Consider the following 23,513-nt stretch of genomic DNA (forward strand, 5'->3'; position numbering starts at 1 on the left):
CACACTTTCAGTAGCCTACAGTAGCGCCAGTTCCATTTAAACCTCGCACAATTATTCATTCATGGTAAACTACTGCCATCCAGTGTCTGGATTTTGTCCCAATGTGATAAAATATTGCTTGAAGCTACAGTAAGTGTAGTAAATCAAACTACTCCATATTATGTTGGTTCTTGTTTCATATAAGCTATATTTAATGCATTTATACACACTATTAAAAATAAAAAATAAATGAAAAAAAAATACTAATCATGAATAATTTGAGCCAATTATTTTATCATTAACTTATATATTATCAATGTGTGATTTATTGGGCTGTGGTTTTAGTGTAGCAATATTCTACACCAGATTCTGTGCAACAATTATAAATGATGACTTGTGAATTGAATTCCAGTTGTATACAGTCATTTATTTTAAGCCTGTTATTGTCTTAGTCTTCACAGTATATATTACGTATGCTATGGTGCTTTTTAACATCATTAATATAAAACATAACTGAGTTTTTTGTTTTTTTACCAATTTAATTCGATGACTAGCTACATAAAGGTGGACTTAACGGCTTCTTTTAGAAATTATACGCTTTTATTTTGAAGGACGAACACTCAAGCCGGAAGTGTTTACATTCTGTTAGCTTTAAGAAGTTCGCATAAAACACCTAAACTTCAAAGCTAATTCTGGCTGATTATGCTTCATTTATGTCTGTCATTAAGAAAAATAAACTACAACGACGTCAGCTGGACAAGCACATAACGTAAAAAAAAAAAAACATTCTCAGTAAAAGGCTTCATGGACCTTCATTTCCTCCGCTAACTCCGCTAAGCTGTCATGGCTGCTAACCCTCCAGGACAAGGCTTTCAGAGCAAGACCCGTGTGGCCATCCTGGCGGAGCTGGACAAAGAGAAAAGGCGGCTGATGCAGAGCCAGTCCATGAACAGCCCCGGAGCCAACATCCCTCTTTCGTCCAGACCCAGCCTGAAGGAGGCGAGAGACAGCGCGGAGCAGCAGCACATCGCCGCCCAGCAAAAGGCCGCCCTGCAACACGCTCACGTCCACTCGTCCGGTTTCTTCATCACTCAGGACTCCTCGTTTGGGAACCTCATCCTCCCGGTGCTCCCCCGACTGGAGCCCGATGTTTGACTCTGAACCTCCGAACAAAAACCGACCAGTGCCCCGGCCCCGGGGGAACAACTCACATGCGAATGATTCGCTTTCTTTGTCCTGTAATCAACCAAATGATTTTGGCATCCAAACAACTCCACTGACAGAATAAAATATAACATTTGAACGCAATCAGTGTTGATCTATTAGCAGGGGTTTAGATAGGAAATCCGGTCCCCTAGAAAGAACAGTGCTGTCAGCCCTCTTTTAAGTAATTAATAAATTCTGCTGCTGTAATTATAAAAGCATTACGTTTCTCTTCACTTACGATATGATACGTGTAGAGTTATGGAGAGCTATAACATATTAATAACACGCTTTGGTAATAGTAAAGATTTTCTATGGAAGGTGCTGATGGAGATAGAAATGTGATATAGAGAAGGGAAAGCATTTGCTAGCCGAGAGTTGGAAAGGCACATTTTCATTAACATAAAGCATATTCGAGCCCAGGTGTGCTGATTGGTTTATTGGTACCTGGGTGAATAAACTATTGTCTGTTGCATGCAATGTATGTAAGAGGTGATAGTTTATACAGGCCTATACATAATGCACACAGCACTATATAGGTCTATAGGGGCCAAAAACAATTATTTGCCCAAGGGAATAATTGTTCTTCATTTTCTCCTTAGAATAAGGAGAAAATAACACTAATTGCACAATAACAAAGTTTTTTCAAACATCCACTGTACTTCAATGTACCTGTAAATTATATATATATTTTTATACACAATGTTTGTTTTTTTTACATGTCATCACTGTCAATATGAATATATGCATGCTGTATATACTGCCAAATCCAACTACCTTATGTATATAAAGCAACCTGTTAACATTAGTATTGATATTTATTCCAGCACCCTTTGCAATTTTATATCTGTACACATAGCAATCAATGTTAATGTTTACATTGTTCAGCTATGTTGACCTTGTTTTTAGCTGTTATGTCTAATTATGTGAAAGTGCACTGAGAGTAACAAAACCGGAGTCTAATTCATGGACTGTTAATATTAATAATATACAGTCTATGGTCTAATTCCTTGTTTGTGTACACACTTGGTCAATAAAGCTGATTCTGATTTTGTCTGCTCTCGATTGCTTTCCCCTGGAGTTTAATGTGAGTCGATAGCAGAGTTGACTCTAGCGCTGATGCAACACTGACAGGTCCTCCCAACCGGCTTTACTTACCCACGTCTCATTGTAAGAAGACAGGTTTTGAGGTGGGTTAGCAGGTTTTACAGTATAGCTTTATGGTAGACTGACATTGCTGTTAGATTAAGTGAAAATGTAGGTACTAAATTGGTTGTAGTTTTATTCCGAAACATGACCGGAGCTAGGTAACGTTAGCTGCACATGGTTTTGTTGCTAGCTAGCCAGATATGCCCTAGCTGGCTTGTTCATTCATTATCAGCGTGACGCTAAAGGTGAGCTGGCCAGTAGGGTAGCTATAGCATATTATCTTAAAGTTGACTGAATGGCCTATTCTGACACGTATAACAAACTGAGGATTTGATGGTAACATAGCTACCGTTAGCCAGTAGCTCAAACGTTAACGTTACTTAGCTAGCTACGTTGTAAGCCCAGTCTCAGTGGCTAACTTAACGTTACTCTCGATAGAGATGCTCAATACCTTTTGCTAATCGTAATGGTCTTCTGGTAATGTCGGCATAGAGGAAATATGTAACGTTAAGCTGCAGTTTCCTTCATAAAATGGCAAAATTTAGCATGGACTCTCTTCTTGGGAAGCCCAGCCCTTCTGAGAAATGTTACGTTATCTTCTCGTCTGTGTCAGGGCATCATTAAACTGGAAGTGATTTAATAGAGCTTGAACTTCTATGTAGAGAAGCGCATTGTTTTCACAAAAGCGAAAAGAAATTCGACATCCATCTTCTAACATTAATAATTATGAGAAAGGTTAAGATAATAGTTATCAATCTTCCTTAACGTTACACCACAGGATAAGAGTGGGAAATGATGCATTTAATCTGTCTGTATTTGCGCGGTGTTGACATACTTATATAAATGCCATCCATATTAAGTTAAATCAATATTTCCCAGTGTCTCACAGCGAGAAGGAAAAAAACCAACGCAAAATCCTAAATTGTCGACAGATATACCTTAACTTTTTTCCATAATGACGAGATCCTCACCTCTCGTCATTATGAGATAGTAACTTATAATTACCAGATAGTTTTTTTTTTTTTTTTTTTTTTTTTCTTTTCTTTTTTTTAAATGCAATGGACCTTTTTCACAGCAGCCATTTTGACTTGTCATAGTAAGAAAAGCACAGCTGAAATTGATAACCTTAACGATGGCTCAATTCCATCAAGTGTCCCAGTAAGCTATTTCAGTGAGTCAGCATGCCCAATACCAGGGCCTCTCCTAAGTGGAATGCAGCCGTCATTAGTGGTTTTGAATACACCTGTGCTTTTCCTACTATGACATGTCAACATGTCTGCCGTAGAATAACGAAATGAAACGAAGGTGTTGACACTGATTCATAACAACGCTTAAACTCCTATCTTTCTGTCAGAAGGCTCTGCGCCATGGCAGATCAGTTAAGCCCGGATGAGAAGTTCCACCTCATCACTAGGAACCTCCAGGTGGGACAACCAACCAACCAAACAAACAAATAAACGTATACCCACAGTGACCGACGTCCACCAGCAGCTTGGTCTCATTATTCTCGTGAATGCGTGTATTGCAGGAGGTCCTTGGAGAGGAGAAGCTGAAGCAGATTCTCCAGGAGAGAGAGCTGAAGGTGTACTGGGGCACAGCAACCACTGGGAAACCCCACGTAGCTTACTTTGTCCCCATGTCCAAGATAGCAGACTTCCTTAAGGCTGGATGTGAGGTGGGTAGATCACACTGAGCATCTTGTTAACACATTCAATTTAATCTGCACTCCCTGCTAAATCAGGGCTCATGTTTTTGCCTCTTCTTCTTTCTTTCCCCCAATCAGGTCACTATTCTGTTTGCAGACTTGCATGCCTTCCTAGACAACATGAAGGCTCCCTGGGAGCTGCTGGAGCTCAGGGTGAAATACTACGAACAGGTCATCAAGGCCATGTTGGAGAGCATTGGTGTGCCCCTGGACAAACTCAAGTTTGTCAAAGGAACTGACTTCCAGCTCAGCAGGTCAGTTGTGCTGACTTGTACGGGAGACTGTGTTGATGTTGCATTTATTGAAATGTACTTTCTCAGATACGGACTTTGTAGCTGCAGCCTGAAACTAATGTTGAAGGTCTGTATTTCATGTATTTTGTCAGAGAGTACACTCTGGATGTGTACCGTCTGTCCTCCATGGTGACAGAGCATGATGCTAAGAAGGCTGGAGCTGAGGTCGTCAAGCAGGTGGAGCACCCCCTGCTCAGTGGCCTGCTCTACCCTGGACTGCAGGTAATGACACGCTTCTAGATGGAGTCGTAACTGCTGGTCTCCAGGAGTGGTATCCTATTATTTTGGGTCTCTTCATAACCCTAGTGATAAAATGAACTAGCTATACTGTAATTACAGCACATTGTCCACATATGGTGAGATACATACTCCAAAACAAGCTTTCGGATGTGATCCTGCGTGCCCCCCTCACATCTTGAACTCTTTAGAACTTGATGATGGGAGTAGAACATGGAATTTCTCAGTCTGTTGATCCAGGACCAACAGACTGAAAAACAGCTTTCACCCCCCCCCCAAAAAAATTGAAAGTGCAATAACATTTTGTACTGTATATATGTGTCGACTCATCGTGTTCATTTATCTTGATTGTTATATTTTACTGTTTCAAGTTTCTATTTTGTTGTTATTTTATATTTTACTACTTAAATGTTGTATTTTGGTATTTTATATTTTACTATTTACATTTTATATTACTGTTTGTCTGTGATTCAACTGCCACATTGAGAGCTGCTAAACTGCGTTTCGTCGTTGAAAACAATGACAATAAAGATCGGTTCTATTCTGTTGTGTTCTTTTGCCCTCAGGCTCTGGATGAGGAGTACCTCAAGGTGGACGCCCAGTTTGGAGGAGTTGACCAGAGGAAGATTTTCACTCTGGCAGAGAAGGTGCCATCTCCCTCCATCTTTGCACATTCATTTCAATCCTTCCCAATCTCGCTTCCCTACGTCCCTGACGTCTTCCCGCTTCTCTTTCATTAATCAACACATTCGCGGCAGCTCCTGTGGATGATTAGTTTAGGAGTTAGGGTCGCTTATCGTTTGGGTTTTTTCCGATACCGGTGCTAAAACGATACTTTTAAAATGGTGTCGGAGCCTAAACGGTGCCTGAACCGATACTTAAAAAATAGGGTAATAGTGAATAGGGTATTTTACAATAACTTTGAATGCACCACGAGGCTTACTAGTTTCAAGTGAACGCGCCGTCTGTGTTTTTCCGACAACACAGGCTGCACGCTGCTTAACGTCCCGCTGTTGGAATCCTCTCCAGTGAAATACAGTCACACTTTACACTGTTTAGCTGTCAGCATTTTAACTGTGTTTAATCCAGCTGCTAGCTAACGGTAGGCTAACGTTAGCTGCTGTCAAGTGAAGTGTTAACTAGCGTCACGTGGAGCGAAGCTCCTGTTGCCTCTAACGTCTGTTTCAGAGCATCAGAGAGCAGCGCAAAAGGCATTTAATTGGCACCGAAATGAGGCACCGAAATCGGTGTTGCGATTTGGTCCGGTAGATACCGGTCGTTTAGGCACCGGTGCCGTATTAGCACCGCGTTTCGGTACCCAACCCTATTAGGAGTAGCTGTGAGTTTGTTGATGGCACATGAATAATTTTGGACTTTAAAAAATTAGTTCTAATTTATTTACTCCATGTGCATTAATTTTCAGGTCTCGACATAATAACTGATAATGACGACGATTTATAGAACTGATGAACTATAAATGTCACAGCAGGGTGATCCCATGAAATCGTTTTCACAATAAGATCTTCATACAGTATAAAGAGTAACGGTATCCTCTCATCTGCCTCCAGTACTTGCCTACCCTTGGCTATGCCAAGCGCTCCCATCTAATGAACCCGATGGTGCCAGGACTGACGGGGGCCAAGATGAGCTCCTCAGAGGAAGTACGTCAACAGTAGGAATAAAATAGGTCAAGATTCGTACGAACATTTTTCTCCTACAGCTTGTGGTCATACCGTCATCTCTTTGGGCTGCAGGAGTCAAAGATCGATCTGCTGGACTCTGCCGGAGACGTGAAGAAGAAGCTGAAGAAGGCTTTCTGTGAGCCGGGCAACATCCAGAACAATGGAGTCCTCTCCTTTGTCAAACATGTGGTCTTCCCTCTCCGCGGAGGTAGAGAACTCTCCGTTGAATCGCCCGCTGTTATCTCAGCGTCAGACTTTTCCTCCACTCGTATAAAGAGCATAACACGAGTTGATGATTGGGATTATTGTGTTTCAGAGTTCTGCGTCAAAAGAGACCCCAAGTGGGGTGGAGACAAAATCTACACTGCCTTTGAAGAGTTGGAGAAGGACTTTGCTGAGGAGGTAATGTATAGACACACAGGTTTATTTGAAGAATAAAATCCCTTCCTTAAAGTATATCCCTGCTAAAATGCTCGATGTTCCACTTCTGGTCTGATCTAACCTTTGGCAATCTTTCAGCTGGTCCATCCAGGAGACCTGAAGGCCTCCGTGGAAGTAGCACTAAACCAACTGCTGGAGCCAATCCGAAAGAAGTTTGAGTCGCCTGAGCTCCGCAAACTTTCCAACACTGCCTACCCCAACCCCTCCAAGACGAGTGAGTATTTTACCCATCATCCTTCGCTGTCTTCCCTCTCGCCTTCACTCTCTCACATCCTGTTACTCCAAATATAGCGGTGTGACTAGTTCTGCAAAAATTGGTGTGTGTGTTTTCAGAAGGGGCTGCAAAGGGCACCAAGGCAGGAGGAGGAGAGGATGACGAGCTGGACCCCTCCAGAGTGGACATCAGGGTGGGCAAGATCATCAGTGTGGAGAAGGTAGGATGTGAGGATGATGCCTGATCAGCATAGCGTCTCTTCACATGATGTGTTGAAGTGATCCATCTGTACGGCCCCTCTTTCTCTGAGCTCACCTGGGTGCCTTTTTTTTTATTTTCCAGCATCCAGACGCTGATTCACTGTACCTGGAGAAGATTGATGTGGGGGAGCCGCAGCCAAGAACGGTAGTCAGCGGTCTGGTGGCCTATGTTTCCCAGGAGGACTTGCAGGACCGACTGGTGTTGGTGCTGTGCAATCTGAAACCCCAGAAGATGCGAGGGATTGAGTCTCAAGCCATGCTGCTGTGTGCCTCTATGTGAGTGTTGTCCCACACGGTACATCCCTCAGCTTCATTTCTTTTGTTTCGTTACTCTGCTCACTCTGATTTATTTTTTTAGTGAAGGGGAGCCCAGGAGGGTGGAGCCTCTGGACCCTCCAGAGGGGTCGTCGCCAGGAGAACGGGTCTTTGTCGAGGGATACGAGACGGGCAAACCAGATGACAAACTCAACCCAAAGAAGAAGGTGTGGGAGAAAGTACAGGTAGGTTTCAGTCAGATCGGACTCTATTCATAAATTAATTCTTTTTTTTTTTTTCTTCTTCAAATATGGACCAATGTTTTATATTCATCATAAAATTTGTACAATGGAATAATGGCATATTGGAATAAAGTGCGTCATCTGTAGGGGATTGACTGTCTGTCCATAACGATCTCCCCAGGTCGACCTGAAGATATCGGGCGAGTGTGTAGCTCAGTGGAAAGACAAGCAGCTGATGACGAAACTAGGACAGATCACATGTAAGACACTCAAAGGAGGCAACATCAGTTAGGTACATCACATTCACCACTCAAGCTGCTCCTGCCGGCCACATGAAATCAAGAATACCTTCATCAACAAATCGCCGGTCCCAACTTCATCTGGATGCTTTCTTGGCGAGTGATGGGACATTGATGCCAAAAGTCTCAGATGCTTTGGACTGGCTGGGACAAATTCTTTTACCTTGCTTTTACTTTATTAGAAAATGTTATTCCTAAAAGTGTACAACCAAATTCTGTAACTAATCAACCTATGATTCATTACTGTCCCTTTTTTACATAGTGTTGTATGGTGTTTCTAGCACACTTTAAACATGCATATACAATACGACCGTTTCTGCAAAAGAGACCTACTGCTACTCAGATAATGAAGGATTACTTTATAGAATGTTGCTGTACTAGCTGCCTGTGCCTGGAAGTAGCTGATAAGGGATCTCAGGTGTTTTTAAAAGGGCACTTAAAGGTGCTCTAAGCGATGTCACACTTTTTTTTTAGGCTACATGTTTTGTGACATACAGCAAACATCTCCTCACTATCCGCTAGCTGCCTGTCCCCTGAACACACTGTAAAAAACGCGGTCTCTGTAGACAGCCCAGGCTCCGCAAACGCCAACAAAAACAAACTGCGCCAACCTGCACCACCAAACATAACAGTGTTCCAGCCAATTACTGACAAGAAGGAGTTGGTTGAGCCATCTCTACAGCAGCGTTAGCACGTAGGCTACTTCCACAATGCGCGTTCATGACTGTTTTAAGGAAGCGGAGAAGGGAGGGGGAGGGGACAGGATGATGAGGAGGAGGGAGGGGCGAGCTAGCCTCCGTTTTGTTTGACAATACTTTGAACGTATATTACAAGAAGTAACGTCACCCAACATCGCTTGGAGCACCTTTAATGTTTCAGTACTTTCCTGGGCCTTAATGGTAAATCACAGGGAAGTGTGGCCAATCTGCCAAACCTAATTAAACATGTTTTTGGGGTTTGAGACGTAAGATTATCTATAAATAAATGCCATATATGCCATGTACTATAAGACATTGTACGGTTGCAATTGGGGTAGTGTACAGAAATCAATATCTGGACATTAACTGTCATATAATGAAATGATGCATCATCTCTAACTTGAAATAAACGCTGGCTGAATTCTGTGGTCTGCAGAAATGAAATGCATCTGTGTTGGATGAGAGCTACCGTATGTTTAGGTGTCTGTCTGTACCACATCTTCAAAGAGAACGAAATCCGGGAACTGCATTTTTAATACACTTAAATTTTATTTATAGAAGTAATAACTGTACATAAAATCTTTATAATCATCAAGATGTCGATTTTCGACCCATTACAAAGAGTCCGTTCACTCACCAATGAATGATTTTGCTGGGGGGGAAAGCATTTTTTTGTGCAAATAGTGATGAGTTGGATTTTCCACCAAAAAGGCATAGGCCAAAGTTTTGGATACAGAACATTTAATAAAAAAAAACACATTGACCTCTCACTAAGTCTACTCCAGTGTATCAATCATCCAGGGCCAGTCGTTACATCCATAGCCCTAAGAGTGGTTTGCCAGATGAAATAGATTCTTAAATATTTTATATTTGGTAGGAAAAGGTGACAGACAGTGCTACAAGTGGAAACAACCACACATAAATAAATAGGATGCTTGTGTTACTGCGATGACCTTTACTAAAAATTCTATCTAATTGACATTTTAGCAGTTGCTGTAATCGGATGCTTTTCTGTGATAAGTCTTAACGGTTTATCATCTGTAGCTTCACAAAAGTGCCTGTCCTAATTGACAAAATATCTTCCTCTCATTCTTGTTGAGTATGCAGCATCCCTTTTTCTCAAAATACTATTCCAGATATATGTATCCACACAGTGAAAAGCAGGACCAAAACAGAGTGTGACAATTAGTTTTTACTCCAATCTTTAAGCCAAGAAGGTGATAAAATGCTAATGTGTCCTGTCGTGGATGCAATCGTCTGCTTTTTCCTGACAAGTGCTTAATTATGCATTATATTACAACAGGCAAAAAAGACTTAGACAGTAAACCTCTGTACAGGAATGCTACCTAATTCTACCTCTGGGAGGCGATCTCACACAAGCCAAATATGTACAATCAAGCCAATGTACACCATTTCATCCTGAGGCGCCTTAATAAGAGAAAAACTATAGCTTAGAAAAATACTCCAGAATAAAGCTATCATAAGAAATGGGGAGCTACACATTTTTTTTGCATTAATATGTAAGAAGGCCATTACAGGCTAAGGCTTTTGGAGAAGACTTAACACACACAACACTCTGATAGTTGACTTGTACGTCTCTCAGTAATGCCAGTCCTTGCTGGGAGTTGTCCTTTTACTTGCTTGTAGTCGTTGCTTGTTCCTCTGGCACGAGCCTGGTTCAATGCTCTTTCAAAACAGTGTTTCAATTGTGTCTGCTGTCACTCTTGTAGCTGAAGGGGGGAAGACAAGAAAAGGATAGACATGATGGCATCAGCATAATCAGCATAATACAGTTACAGGAACACATGTAATGAGTGTTCTGTAATCTAATTCAGTCACTGAGACATGATCATGAGCTTCAGGTTAAGGCTGATTGAAGCACATGCTTGCACATTTGACTGGAAAAAGCTAAGGGCAAAGCCTGCAGCATTTGTATTGGGTTAGTGTAAGGAGAAGGGGGGCTTGTGTGTGCAGTTCTGGAGAGCAGAACATATGCTGTTTAAGGCAATGTGAAACTGCTTAGCTGTTCAACATCATGGAAATGCTTGGATTTGCATTCTGTGTCTTCATGACATGAGTGTGGCACGTTTGCTATTGATTTATGTTAGCAATGAATCAGCACAGAGTTTACACGCTCAGCAGCAGTACACTGATGAAGGCAGTCTTTCATGACTTGCGCAAATGACAGAAAATCATGGTTACAAAGAATGTTGCGGCTCTTACTTGTTGTCTCAGAAGGTATTATTCCACTCATATGATGCACTCCTGCTATTGCTCCGTTTCCTTCAACACTCAAGTCCATCTTTGCTGAACAAGCAGGAAGATGCTGTGAAGCGCTGATGCTCCCGTGGGCGGGTTTCTTTGCGACTGGAGGAGGAACTCTGTCCAACTTCCCCCCACCGTTGGAGAAAGCGGGGGCCTTCGATTTGTCGGACGCCTGCATGAGCTCGGCCGCCAAGCTTTGCTTCAGACTTGCCTGAGCTTCGGTGGAGGAGGCGGCTGGAGTCTTGTCTATGACAACCGTTTTTGTGCTCCTCGAGAAGATAAAGCTGGCGGTAGAGGCCGGGGACTTGTGCATGTCACGTCCCTCAGGGGATTTCAGGGACAGAGCCCCTTGTTCACCGACAGAGCTGTAAGTGGACGATCTCACACCCAGTCGGGATGGAAGAGCATCTCTTGAAGACATGGCTGCCGTTTTCATACGTATGGCTTCCTGTAAGCGCATGGAAGGATTGTTTATCACCACAGAGGATGTCTTTACTGTCTGCGGGGGAGATTTTAGTGACAGGGACTTGCGGATGGGCTTCTGTGGAGTGTTTTGAGGTCCTGGGATTGAAACTGGGCAATTCTCCTGATCTGAAGCACCCTGGTTCGTTGACTTGTCCTCCGATGGAGCTTTCACCTGATCTTCAGTCATGTTGACTGATCTGAGACGAACCATCTGAAGCAGGGAGGGGGTGACTAGAGGTATGTTGGCATCCTCTTTGGGAATGGGTGCACTTTTGTGGCGGGAAAGGAGCTCCTTGCTCCTAGCCTCTCGGTTTTGCACACTGGGCTGCCTTCGGAAATGAACACCAGGAATTAAATTCTCTGCTGGTAAAGGTGGTGCTACTGGGACAGGAATTGGAGGTTGGGCACTGACGGGATGTTCGGAGGGAGGCTGATCTTCAATTTTCAGAGAGTCTCGCTTCCGGAAACTGCTGGGAGGAACTAAAGCAGAGACTGATACTGGGTTCTCTGCTCCTGCAATGGGTGGCAAAGAGGGTGAATTCACTGGGGGAGGTGGGACACTGTCTGAAACAGCTAAAAAATGTTCCACTGGTCTGCAATAAATCTCATCAGCAGTGTCAGCTTTTGAAACTTGCACGGCAACCTCTGGTTTGGTGTCAATAACCGTTTGTGGAACAGCAGGGGACACATCTGGAATTTGTCCATGTACAGATGTGCCAGCTTCACTCGAATCCTCAATTGTCTCTCCGACTTCCTCCGTGGGTCTTCTTGGGACATCCAGCTCTGTGAGACAACTGTCCGTCACGTTTGCCACACTGTCTGTCACAAAGGGTGGAGGAGGTAGAGGAAAGTCAACCTCGTCTCCTCCAAACACCAAGTCCTCTTCCATAGGAGGCGGAGGAGGGGGCCAACAAGACTCTGCGACATGGACCTCCTCCTGTAGCCTCTGTAATTCATCTGGTGGCGCAGACACCGAAGAAGGAGGCGTCTTTCTTGGCAGAGGAGGTGTAGGGTGGTATGCAGGCGGAGGGGTAGGTGGTGGCGAGGCCTTACTCATTTTGGGGACCTCTACAGAAAGCGTCTGCATGGATGTGACCTCACTTTTGTCCATGTCGTGATCACTCTTATGAACTAAAATTACAACCCCGTGCTGTGAGAAGGCTGTATGGTTCTCAACAGGTAAGTGACCTTCTGTCGTGGCGCTGCTACTCATTTGTGTTTGCTGTCTGTCCACTGAGTGTTCTGTTGACACCAGTTCCTCTCTGTGCAGTACTGCCATGGGTTTCTTCATGACAGGAGGAGGATCTTTCTTTGGACTCTCAGGGTCCTTCACCACAGGGCTACTACTCTGCTCTTGTTTCTGAACGCCTGCACTTGCTTCCATGCTCTCTCGTTCGGTACTTGGAAATTCCCTATTCTCCGTCTCCTTGTGAACACCTTCGGGACCTGTTTCTAACAAAGTCTCAGGCTTTGCTTTGCTTTCTGACAATTCTAAGACAGATTTGTCTATAGCTGATTGTTTTTCAACTACAACGTGCATCTCCTTGATGTCTTCCGTCTGGGTTCCTGCTTGTTTCACTGTGCTGTCTTGTATCTGTGCTGGTTTCTGGGTTACTGTGCTGACATTAGGGCAAGGTCCACACAGGAGCTGAAAGGTGCGTCTGTTGTGAGCCCATGTCTCCGGAGGAGGAGGACACGGCGCTTTGACTTTGGGAGGTGGTGGGATGTTCAACAGCTTCCTGACTTCAACCCCCAGAGTCGAAGAATTGTTATCCGGAGTGAGTTCTTTTGCAGCAACGGTGGGTGGAGATCCCTGAGGAGGCAGACTGGGGCTACATGTGGAGACTTCTGGATTGACAGACTCAGATGTGCCAGATGATAGGGAGGTAAGCGAGGAGGAAGGGGAAGCTGCCGAGGATGAGGCTCGAGACACCGATCTCTCTGGTTTGACAGGTTTCTTCTTCTGTTTGTCAGGAGAGGTTGGGGAGATCCCTTTTGGGGAGAGTGTCGGAGTGCCGCTCTGACTGGAGTAGCCACTGGAAGGGGACATGGTCCGTTCAAATTTCCCCCCTTCTGAGGGAGTTCTCTGGGGGGAGGAGCTGCTGGATTCTGCCTCTGTTGCTCCTCCTGCCTCAGTAGAAGACGCCTGTGTGGGGCTCAAAGGACTGGAGGAAGCATCTACACAGCTGGACCCCGTGGGGTTTGGTACAAAGGTGGGGATCCTACTGGTATCTGCAGGAACTGATTTGATCTCATCCGTTGCTACAATATTTTCTGTGGCATTCGCCACATCTCCAGACACAGAGTCGTCGATATCCACCAGAACCCTGGAGTTGCTCCTGATCTTATTACTATGCAGAGAGTTGGTTCTCCGTGGAGGGGCCGGGGGCTGCTTGGTCTTCATAACCGACAGACTGCGAGTGAAATTCTGTCTGGTCTTTGCATCGTCCCCAGCAGCCACTGACCCTGATACATCAGACTCATGTTCTTGACCTGTAACAACATTTTCCCTTTTACTGTTGTAGCTGCTAATCATGCTGACTAAGCTACGGAGACTGACGAGGTCTTGGTCCCCACTAGACTGCTCTGTCTGGCTTTCCCGCCCATTCGGACCCACTCTCTGTGAGTTGCCACTACGTGTGCTACCCTTAGAGGATACAGGGGAGGAGTTTGAATTAATGGTCTTTGAAGACTGCGACTCGCTCCAGTTCGACCCCGAAGCCGATGTGGGCATCAGTGTGGAGTCGTTGTGGGAATTGCCAGTCTGGGAACCATCTCCATCTGATCTTCTGGACAAAAACGGGCTGACTGATAAGTCCCCGGATGCAAGGCTGCTTTTGCTTACAGTGCGAACGCTACCGCCATGGTTCACACTGCTGCCACGCGTCCGACTGCTGCTGCGGTCGATCTCTATGACATCAATCGAGGCTGGCAAGACAGCATTAGGGATGATCGTAGACAAGTAGGTGGCCTGAGGAGACATGGACATCACTGGACCCTACAAAAAACAACAACACAGAAATATGAATTTCACAGCTAGGTTTCCCAAATGCTCAACACAGAATAAGGTAAAATATAGATTATTGAATTGTATCCCTAACTAACTGATTTAATCCTTACCTGGGGTTCCTGGAGGAAGCTAAACACCGTTGAAGGACAGAAGGATGAGAAATTGGTCATGCCGGGTAGTGCAAGGGACTTGGGTCTCAGGGTTGAGGTGGGACAGGGATAGGAGGCAATGCCCTGGTGGTTTAAAGGCTGCTCATCTTGGTACATTTCCTGGAGGTGTTTCCTCAGCAGCTGTTCATCCCCAGAGGCCTGTTCAGGAGTGGAAAAAGGACAATTTGAAGTGATAAAAACAACCTGTAATGTTTATTAAAACCATTCTGAAAATAAATGTATACTTTCTGGAGAACAGTTTACCTCCAGGTCGGAAAGGTGCACCCTTGCTCCCTCCTTATTCGCTACTGGAGACCCTCCATCAACCATAGGAATGATAACAACACCTGATTGGCTGTTAGTGACATTTCCGTCGTGATTAGAGGAAGATACGAGCTGCTGGAAGGTTGAGTTTCTGTGCAATGCTGGGAAGAGGGCAAATCACTGTCAATAACAAGTTTACCCCCAAGGATGCATGATGTCTACATGATGGTGTGGACATACCAAGCTCTTTTTGGACCTGGTTGGGAATACCCATGATGGTGGTCCTCCTACTCCTCTTCCTGCTCTTATCTAGTCTTTTCACTGGATTCAGAGGCTTGAATGTAGAACCTGAGAGACAGAGTTCAACTACTGTAACTGAATTTGAGGAGAGTTATTCTGCAATGAAAAAGCTGTGCTCAGGACAGGAGAAGAACTTACAACTACAATGCATCGAAACTAACAAAAGTATATTGGGGACCTGGCTTTTCTAGAGGATTTTAAAAAGGATGTTTGAAATATGGACCAGAATACCAATTACATTTTCTTTGTCCACACAAGCAAGCACACACACTTTGCCTTACAGCTGTGCAGTGCTGTCTTCAGATGCTTAGAACTTTTGAGTAATCGAAAAAAAAAGCTCCAGCTGTGTGTGTGTGTGTGTGTGTGTGTGTGTGTGTGTCAAGTTGCTTTTCCTTTGATTTCACGCCATAACTGCAGAGGCACCAAGCAGCTGGGAATGAGATGTGCATGCTAAATAAGTACACGCTTATGACTCGCCATAAAGCAGTAAACCCAGGAACAAAGCTGAAACTGCTTTCACAGGCACAAGAACTATGATTAGCTCCTACTTCCCTAAGATATAAGATATGGATGCTTCCTTTCAATCTCTCAGTCTCTCCTTAAACACACACACACACACACACACACACACACACACACACACACACACACACACAGCTGTGGTTTACCTTGGCGGGTGAGCACAGGCCTAGTCGACACAGCAGAAGGTACTGTGGTATCAGTACTCCCAGCGGTGGAGCTCGTCTCCGGAGAGCCACCTCTGTCCTTGGAGCTGATATGCTGCTCCGGACGCAGAGTGTCTGTGGACTGCAGGGGATACACACACACACACACACACGCAGCAGTTTTTAATTAGGTGGCATTCTTTGTGTGTAGGAAGTGAAGGAAAAAATGACACACACAGCTTTTGGAGGCACTTACAGCAATGCTCTCATCGTCAGGAAAGTTCACTCCATTCGTGTGCTCTGTGTGAACCAAATAGACAAGGATCAAACACCGAAGCTGAGTACACTCCATCCATAATCATGTACAGTATCTATCATCAGTGATTGTAATTGTAGATCAAAAATGTGTGAAAAAATGAAGCTCCAGCTGGTAACTTTAATATGACCTGAATATGGAAAAGTGCCACTGACGAACACAAATCTGTTATATTTTTAAAAGAAAAAACACGACAACATATACTCCTATGTCTTTAATCAGTCTGATAGTACTTACTATACTAAACTACACTACAGTGTGTTCTAAAATATTGTTGGTAAGCTTTATTTAGATGGGTTTACATCTATTGTACATTCTTTGAATATAAAACACGAATATATGCCATTAAGTGTCTACAGTATGAACTAATACGTTTTGGTATTTACAGTCCTGTGTCTGACCTTCCTGCTGTAATATCTTGAGCCCTTCCTGGGCCTCAGTGTGCAGGTCCTCCAGGTACTGTGGCCTGCTGCCCTCGATGAAAACATTCTCCTGGTAGTGCTGGGATGTCCTGTAGTGGACGGTCAACCTCTTCTGGTCTTCATTCCCTTTCGGGCCAGCTGTTGGTATGGTGGAAAAACAAAGGGTTGGGGAAAACAGAGAAGAAGACAAATGTAAAATGTTGATCTTGAATTGAACAGCAGCTTATTACACTTCTTCCTATTTACCATGTATCTGCCATGAAAATTGTTTTATCTTTGGACCAAAAACACCACACTTTATTCTGAAACACACCAGCTACCTACAAGCCATTTAAACCTTTGTCTTTCAGCCGGCACTGCCTAGTCCTCTTTGTCAAACATCAACCAAATGCAAACAGACTCAACAGGTGTCCACTTGCCAAAACATCTATCAGCTTTACAGTGAACCCTTTGCACCTCCACCTGTCGCGAGCGTGTGCTTATATCTGTGCACGTTTGACGCAGCACACTCTTCCAATCTCCTCAGCTGAGCAGTTTAGTTGGCAGACGTCCCAGCCTGACCAGGATCTCAACAGTAAACTATTGCCTGGCTAATCTCCTGCAGTATCTATCATGGAGGATTAGATAATCTGGATTGTCCGTATGTAAAGATGTCACTGGACCCCCTACTGGGGGACCTCCTGCGTGGGAACTGGACCAGGCTCTCCTTTCAGGATGGCTTTACTCAATGTCAAAAGACAGCCAACAAAAGTGGAGACTGAACAGAAAATTAAGATTTAATAATAAAAATAAGTACTAGTTATAACAGCAGTAATTATAGGCAAAGCTGGCAGGGCCAATTGGAGCAACGGCCCAGCCAGCTGTAGTTCAGTTATGCTAAACTTCAGTGTTGATGATGATTATGATGAATCATTTTATTTCGGTTAACATACATGAAAGAAACAATTATTTCCCACAATTTGCCACTGTAGCTAACCGAAAAATGAATAGGCTGAAGCCAAGGCTTATTTTTGCCTATCCTATAGTGTTCAAGAGATGGTAAGCTTTACATTTTTTACCTTGAGTATGTGTCCACAAACAACAGTATTTGGGGATTTAGGAGGTGGAAGCCATCTTGTCTTAAATACTGTTGCACATTCATATTTGATGTGACAACCAAAGACAGTTTGACTTTCGTGGCATGTGGTTTGCCTGTGAGGCACTTATTCTTTTCTAGAGGGCTTAAGTGCAAACTAGGCAGGGGAAGCTAAATGATTATGAGGAGAATGTGTGTAAATTAAAGGCAGGTCTCGGAAAATGATGAAACAATATTTTTATTATAATTATCTTTTGGGCATTTTAGGCCTTAAAGAAAAAAAAAAAAAAAAAGAAAGAAGGGAATTAAAAAAAAAAGAAAGAAAAAAATATGCATAAAAAAGCATATATAAGGGCAAAAGCACCGCTCTACCAGCAAGGTCCTACCCAGCACCCCTTTTTTTATTAATTTTTTTTTTTTTATTTTTAGCTGTATGCTTTTGGCTGTGTGGGCTATGTCAGTTACATACACTGTATGTTGTCTGTTATTAGCTAATCAGAAGTCAACGCGAGGTGTCCCCTTTCCCTCCTTTGTCACTCTCAACACTGTGGCTCTCAGTCTCGCCTGGTAAGGTAACACTGTGTGAGTGTGGACGTACATACTGTACACGTTTGTGTGTGTAAGGTAACAGACACTCCTACCCCTATCCCCTCCGCAATCACACAGGTGAGGCAGGCCAGACACAATGCCCGCCCCTGTGTGTGGCTGTGGGAAATCTCAGGTCATTGTGAACCTGGGACTGTCTGATGCCATCCAAGAAACAGAGACAAAGTTCATTACAAAACGGCCATCGCAGTGTTCATATTACTCGCATTTAAGGTGTTGTGCTCTAACTAGTAGTTGTGATTTTTTTTGGAAAAGCAGCCATTCGCGAGACTCCGCCAGACCCCTGCGGGAGGTTTAGGGCTTTTGGTCGATTAAGACGACCGCCAAAAAAGTCAGTTAAGCCCTTTATCTCATTAGAGAGAACCCCTAAATTGTCTTCAGCACTAATTCTTGCATGGCAGTGTGTCTGTGTTTGTGAGACAGAGACAATGAGCAGCACACAAAATCGGCAATTATAGAAGCAAGTGTTTACACTAACTAACTTTCTAATCCATCACCTCATAACCTCAACCGTGCAATGCAAACTTTTTAGGGCATATAATGTTTTGGAAAAAAGGTCAGCTTAACTTTACAAACCTAAAGCAAAGCAACGCTTTAAGAGTATTACTGTCCAAACCAGCGTTCAATTCTGTCAGCAGCCTAAAGTCAAAGCTACAGCCTGCCAACGACTGCCACGGGAGTCAGCACTCACCCTTCTTCTTGAAGACAGACAGCAGAGAGTGGAGGCGCTTCCTCCAGTAGACCACCATGCCTACACCAGCGCCATAGCAGATCCAAAATCAAAATATTGTGGTAAAGGCAAATAAAAGTCCAACAAGTCCTTTTTTTTCTGTCAGTGGTGTAAAAAGTCAGTTTGTTTTACAAAGAAGATCCCGATGCTCTGAACTCTAAGGATATAATAATGATTAAAAATAAATAAGTCTTGTCTGTGAGTGGCTGTAGGTGGCCTGTTGTCAGAGAGAGAAGCTCTCTCCTCCTCCTGCAGAGTGTCTGAGTGACTCGGGATGGACGAGTACACAATAAGATCTGCTTCCAGCCAAGCAGCCTGTCCCAGCTGCCTTATCCCTGAGTCTGATACCCTCCTCCCTTCCCCCCTCTGCTCTCTCTCCCTCTCTATATATTTTGCTCTGTCGCTCACACTGGCTCCCTCCATTGCAATTCCCTCTCTATTGTCAAATAAAGGCCACCCCCTCCACAAGCAAAACGGCTGTCAAAGTCTGGCTTTCTGGAGGCATCCACCCACACTTCACTCAATATAGAAGCACACGTGTGATTGCGTGTATGCACACATCACGCGTGTGAATGCCAAGAGCCTGGAAAGATAAATCAATCTAAGAACAAAAGTGACAATTGGAGAACAATTTTAACAATCCTGTGACGCTTCAGATGTATCTTAAGACCCCCGGAGGGAGTCCGACCCACAGGTTGGGAACCACCTTTTTGGGGGTTTGCATTGAGTTTGTACTGTTTGGTTTGTAATAAAAAAAAAAAAGAAATCCCAGTATGTATTGGTGTGAAATACTACCTTGATAATTACTAACATTTTAACATATTGTAATGACTAATACAACTTAAAAGCCAAAGAAAGATTTCTTAATCAAAATGCATAGATGTAAACTTTCCTCATAACTAAATCCTAGAACTAGAAAACTTTTTTTGCAGTAAAATAAAACTGAGAACTGCATTCTCCAGCTTCTGCGATGAAAATGTGTTTTTTTAGGCAATAGTGCAGCACTGGAGGCTTCCCCACTGGTATACTTTAAGGTTATATAGTTCTATTTGTCATTGTCCTTTCCCTAATGAAAGCCTTCAGCACCATGGCGTCTGTCTGATGCTCTGTCTCATTATCTAAGGGCTACAGGGGCTACATTTGACAGTAGAGGTTGTGTCCTCACAGTGAAAAGCTAAACAACTACTTCAACGTGCTGTAATGCCTAACCCTCTCCACTGCATCACTTTCTCCAGTGCCCTATCCTCCCTCTGTCTCTGCTAATCTCTCTTCCTTCACATCTTTCTTTTCTCTGCCTTTCTCTTCCTGTCTGCCCCTTTGCCTCATAGCCACAGAGGTCTAGTTTGAGTTATAAATAGCTGACACAGCCTCGGTTCATCATCGCAGCTCTCATGGCGCTGTGCGCGCGCGTAGGTGTGTGTGCGCACGCGTGTGAGTTTCTAGACGCCTACTAATGTTTCCTGACAAACTGCAGAGGGTATGAAATGTAACACGGCTATGAAAAAATCCAGCCTAAAAGCTGATTCTGTGCCAAACAAACAAGTGATGCTGTGTTCAAAAGGGATATTTCCCCACTATAGAAGCAGCACTTGATCCAGTTGCGCTCTGAATGGATGTTTATTCCCAATAAAGTGACACGGCAGGGGGCTACAGCTGGCCCATACACTCGGACCAGCTGGAGGGTAGTAGCACAATTACTTTCATCCATACACCCACCGTCCCTCCTCACACTGCACCCACACAGAACTCCTGGCACTGGAGAACGGGTGAGGATGCTAAGCTTCTCCAGTGAAGAAAGCTCCACCCCAGTGTCCAGGGTCAGACTGCCCAGCCTGGGGTGCTGCTGGCGGAGGTTCAGCCTCAGGTTGAGCGGGGGGCTGGAATAAGCCGAGGCCTTCAGGAGAGCAGCTTTAGACATTGGAGTCATGCCAGAGGATTAACTCCGCCAGTGGCTTAACCTGTCCATCTCTTCACCTTACACTCCCTCACCCCTGACATTTAGATCTCCCTCTATCAGCACTTCTCATCTCAGTCTTTTGCTTAGAAATGTTTCTTTCATTTTACATTTTCACTCCTTTTTTATTTTAACTTTACACTAAACACTAAAGCATTACGTATCCTCTGGATGATGTCACTCAGGCGACTAAATGAAACTAATTAGCTCCTAATCCATATTTATTTGTGCAAGACAATATGGGACACGTGGGAGCTTATGTGCATAAGAAAACCGATTTGTTTCGCAGTGATGTGGCCCATGCCTTGTCTTATAAATCCCCTTCCACACCCAGTCCCCTCAATCAGACCTTTACTAAGTGCCAATCCTAGGGGTCTTTGGCCCAACCTGTGTACCCCCCTGTTGTTAACCAAGACCCCTCATATCAATATTCATTAGAGGGCCTAAAGAGACACCATCTGGTCTTGGGAGAGAGGGCAAAGGGGAGAGAGGGGCTTCAAATGCCTTTGATTCAGCGCACACAACACACCATTCCACTGCATAAGCAAAAATCACGGTGCATTACAATAGAGGAAAGTTAACATTTTGCTAACTTCATGCTAATGTGGATTTCCAAAACTTCACATTTTAATTATAGAGAGCGATTGTAGAAAAACAACAAATATTCGATACAATTACAATAATACAATACAATTTTAAATCAAGTACAGTGGCTTTTTAAGGGCTACTCAGACGCTGCTTCACAGCCTTCTAACACTAAAGGAAATATTATAAATCAACTGAGCCAGACTGTTGCACTTGTTAGCAGGTCAAACTGCCTGTTGGAGGACAATCAGAGTTCAGGCAGCCGACAATACAGGCTTGTTAAAATGTCAAACGCCAAAAGACAAGCACCTCATTAGTAAGAGCAACATTCAAAGTAATAATAATGATTTGACATGCCGTTCTCTATTTTCTGATTTATATCTCATGTTGTGAATTCCAGCCAGTAGAGCTGAAGCGAATAGTAAGGCAGTTATATAATAGTATATATAACAGTAGTAATTTTCAATTCAATCATTTCTTTCAGCCAAACGTGATCTAGTTCCTGTTTTAGTTTTCTAGGATGATATAACATGAATACAATAACATAAACTGCTCCTTTGAATCCAGAAGCTCTTTAAAACAAAGTGACCTGGGGTGCCTGGGTAGCTCACCTGGTAGCGTGTGCGCCCCATGTACAAAGGCTACTTCTTGTCGCAGCGGGCGCAAGTTTGACTCCGACCTGCGGCCCTTTGCTGCATGTCATTCCCCCTCTCTCTTTCTCTCTCCCTTTCACATCTTCAGCTGTCCTATATAATACAGGCCTAAAAGGCCCAAAGAATAATCTTTAAAAACAAAGTGACCATCACATAACCACAGCGGGCAGATATCTGGGATACTGTATATATTACTTATAAATGGAAAGAAAATCACTTGACATAACTGAATCATTTACAAAATAACCAAACAAGACTGACCTATTCAATAAAAGGCAAAAACGTCAGTTTTACCGGAGCAGACACAAACCACTTCTCTCTGATAAGCCGCTCTACATCAACACTGTCATTTCTTATACACACATATAACTTCTTGCTCCACTAGAGAGTGCTGTATCAACTCTGACTCGGTCTGGGCTGCCAGCGATGAGACTGCAAAAACAGCAGGTCATTTGATGAGAACATTCATTGTAGATACACAGGGGGGCCACTTTGTACTGATGATGGAAGAAAAAGCAGCTAAATGTAAAATATGGCTCCCAGTGGACTGACCAAGCCCAAACTCTAACACACACACACACACACACACACACACACACACACACACACACACACACACACACACACACACACACACACACACACACACACACACACACACACACACACTTATTGGAAAATGTAATACTGTGACCACATGGTGAGTATTAGCTCATCTCATGTTCTTAGCTCAACCTCTCATTTGTTGCACAGGGGAGGAATGATGTAAACAGAGAAGCAGAGAGAGACAGAGAGAGAGAGAGAGAGAGAGAGAGAGAGAGAGAGAATAAAATAAAATAGGGAAAGCTGTTCTGCCTTTGTCATAACCTCAACATCAGTATCAGGTTAGCATTCAGGCCACTCGGCCATGAGAAGTAGCAGGGTTTCCACTTCAAGCCTGACTAAGCTTGAAAGCGGCCAATGTGTGTGTGTGTATGAATTAATGGATGTGTGGTTCAGTGCGTGCATGCTGGGTTCAAAAAAAGTGGCTGGGGGGAAATGGGGAAGCAGGAAAAATGAGAATGAACAACAAAGGTAAAATACTGATCGGTCACAATGCAGTCTGCATGGAGTGCTGATTAGGTGTGTAGTAGTCTAGCCTTCGTGTTCCACTTCCGGGATTGCTCCGCTGTCGCAGGAAATTCCGCCGGATGCATGTCTTTTCCGTTTCCTCTCACTTTTTTTGTGTTGGAATTTTAAATTTGGTGGATTTCTGAGGACTATGGTTGACTGCTCCTCAGATCTCTGCATGGTAAACTGAGACAGCTAGCTAAACTATCTCTCCAATCTGAGTTTTGTCTCTCGCGCGACTATTTTACAGCGGCTCCGTTCGGAGCTTAGCACCGCCCATGACGATT

The 23,513-nt window shown here is 43.9% G+C and overlaps 3 protein-coding genes across 11 annotated transcripts in view; 2 read left to right on the forward strand and 1 right to left on the reverse strand.

Annotated features, from left to right (window-relative positions):
* The first annotated feature begins 598 nt into the window (after positions 1–598).
* Positions 599–1,400, forward strand: LOC120570836 (SOSS complex subunit C-like). The gene has a single exon (XM_039819412.1). It carries the CDS (start codon positions 823–825, stop codon positions 1,132–1,134), a length of 312 nt encoding a protein of 103 aa, XP_039675346.1. The 5' UTR covers positions 599–822; the 3' UTR covers positions 1,135–1,400.
* Positions 1,401–2,243: 843 nt separating this feature from the next.
* yars1 (tyrosyl-tRNA synthetase 1) lies at positions 2,244–8,109 on the forward strand. Of its 5 annotated transcripts, none has more exons than XM_039819407.1 (14): positions 2,244–2,372; positions 3,689–3,755; positions 3,860–4,006; positions 4,115–4,290; positions 4,422–4,551; positions 5,133–5,213; positions 6,135–6,227; positions 6,321–6,456; positions 6,565–6,650; positions 6,768–6,903; positions 7,023–7,123; positions 7,246–7,439; positions 7,522–7,663; positions 7,842–8,109. In XM_039819407.1, exons 2-14 carry the CDS (start codon positions 3,699–3,701, stop codon positions 7,950–7,952), a joined length of 1,590 nt encoding a protein of 529 aa, XP_039675341.1. In that variant the 5' UTR covers positions 2,244–2,372; positions 3,689–3,698; the 3' UTR covers positions 7,953–8,109. The 5 variants fall into 5 exon arrangements, with proteins under 5 accessions (XP_039675341.1, XP_039675345.1, XP_039675342.1 ...); XM_039819411.1 differs by having other exon boundaries at positions 7,026–7,123; XM_039819408.1 differs by having other exon boundaries at positions 2,246–2,372; positions 3,686–3,755.
* A 1,077-nt stretch (positions 8,110–9,186) lies between these two features.
* Positions 9,187–23,513, reverse strand: part of kiaa1522 (KIAA1522 ortholog) — a 42,359-nt gene continuing 28,032 nt past the window's right edge. For 3 of the 5 annotated variants that reach the window (XM_039819413.1, XM_039819414.1, XM_039819415.1), the window contains 8 exons: positions 16,493–16,651; positions 16,032–16,075; positions 15,779–15,917; positions 15,051–15,158; positions 14,811–14,971; positions 14,508–14,705; positions 10,881–14,385; positions 9,187–10,387 (listed from right to left, as the gene is read on the reverse strand). In XM_039819413.1, coding sequence (XP_039675347.1) covers positions 10,347–10,387; positions 10,881–14,385; positions 14,508–14,705; positions 14,811–14,971; positions 15,051–15,158; positions 15,779–15,917; positions 16,032–16,075; positions 16,493–16,651 — 4,355 coding nt within the window. In that variant the 3' untranslated portion in view covers positions 9,187–10,346. Of the gene's footprint in view, positions 10,388–10,880; positions 14,386–14,507; positions 14,706–14,810; positions 14,972–15,050; positions 15,159–15,778; positions 15,918–16,031; positions 16,076–16,492; positions 16,652–18,885; positions 19,228–23,513 lie in introns of those variants that run through there. The other 2 variants (XM_039819417.1, XM_039819416.1) reach the window with 2 other exon arrangements.

This window comes from Perca fluviatilis, chromosome 13 (assembly GCF_010015445.1).
Source record: "Perca fluviatilis chromosome 13, GENO_Pfluv_1.0, whole genome shotgun sequence".
Taxonomy (NCBI): domain Eukaryota; kingdom Metazoa; phylum Chordata; class Actinopteri; order Perciformes; family Percidae; genus Perca; species Perca fluviatilis.

Bases quoted from the DNA above. Each gene is read 5' to 3' on its own strand.
- LOC120570836 (XM_039819412.1), top strand. From the start codon at position 823: ATGGCTGCTAACCCTCCAGGACAAGGCTTTCAGAGCAAGACCCGTGTG.
- yars1 (XM_039819407.1), top strand. From the start codon at position 3,699: ATGGCAGATCAGTTAAGCCCGGATGAGAAGTTCCACCTCATCACTAGG. The intron at 4,552-5,132 runs GTAATGACACGC...TTTTGCCCTCAG, and splicing joins TGCTCTACCCTGGACTGCAG to GCTCTGGATGAGGAGTACCT. The intron at 7,664-7,841 runs GTAGGTTTCAGT...CGATCTCCCCAG, and splicing joins AGGTGTGGGAGAAAGTACAG to GTCGACCTGAAGATATCGGG.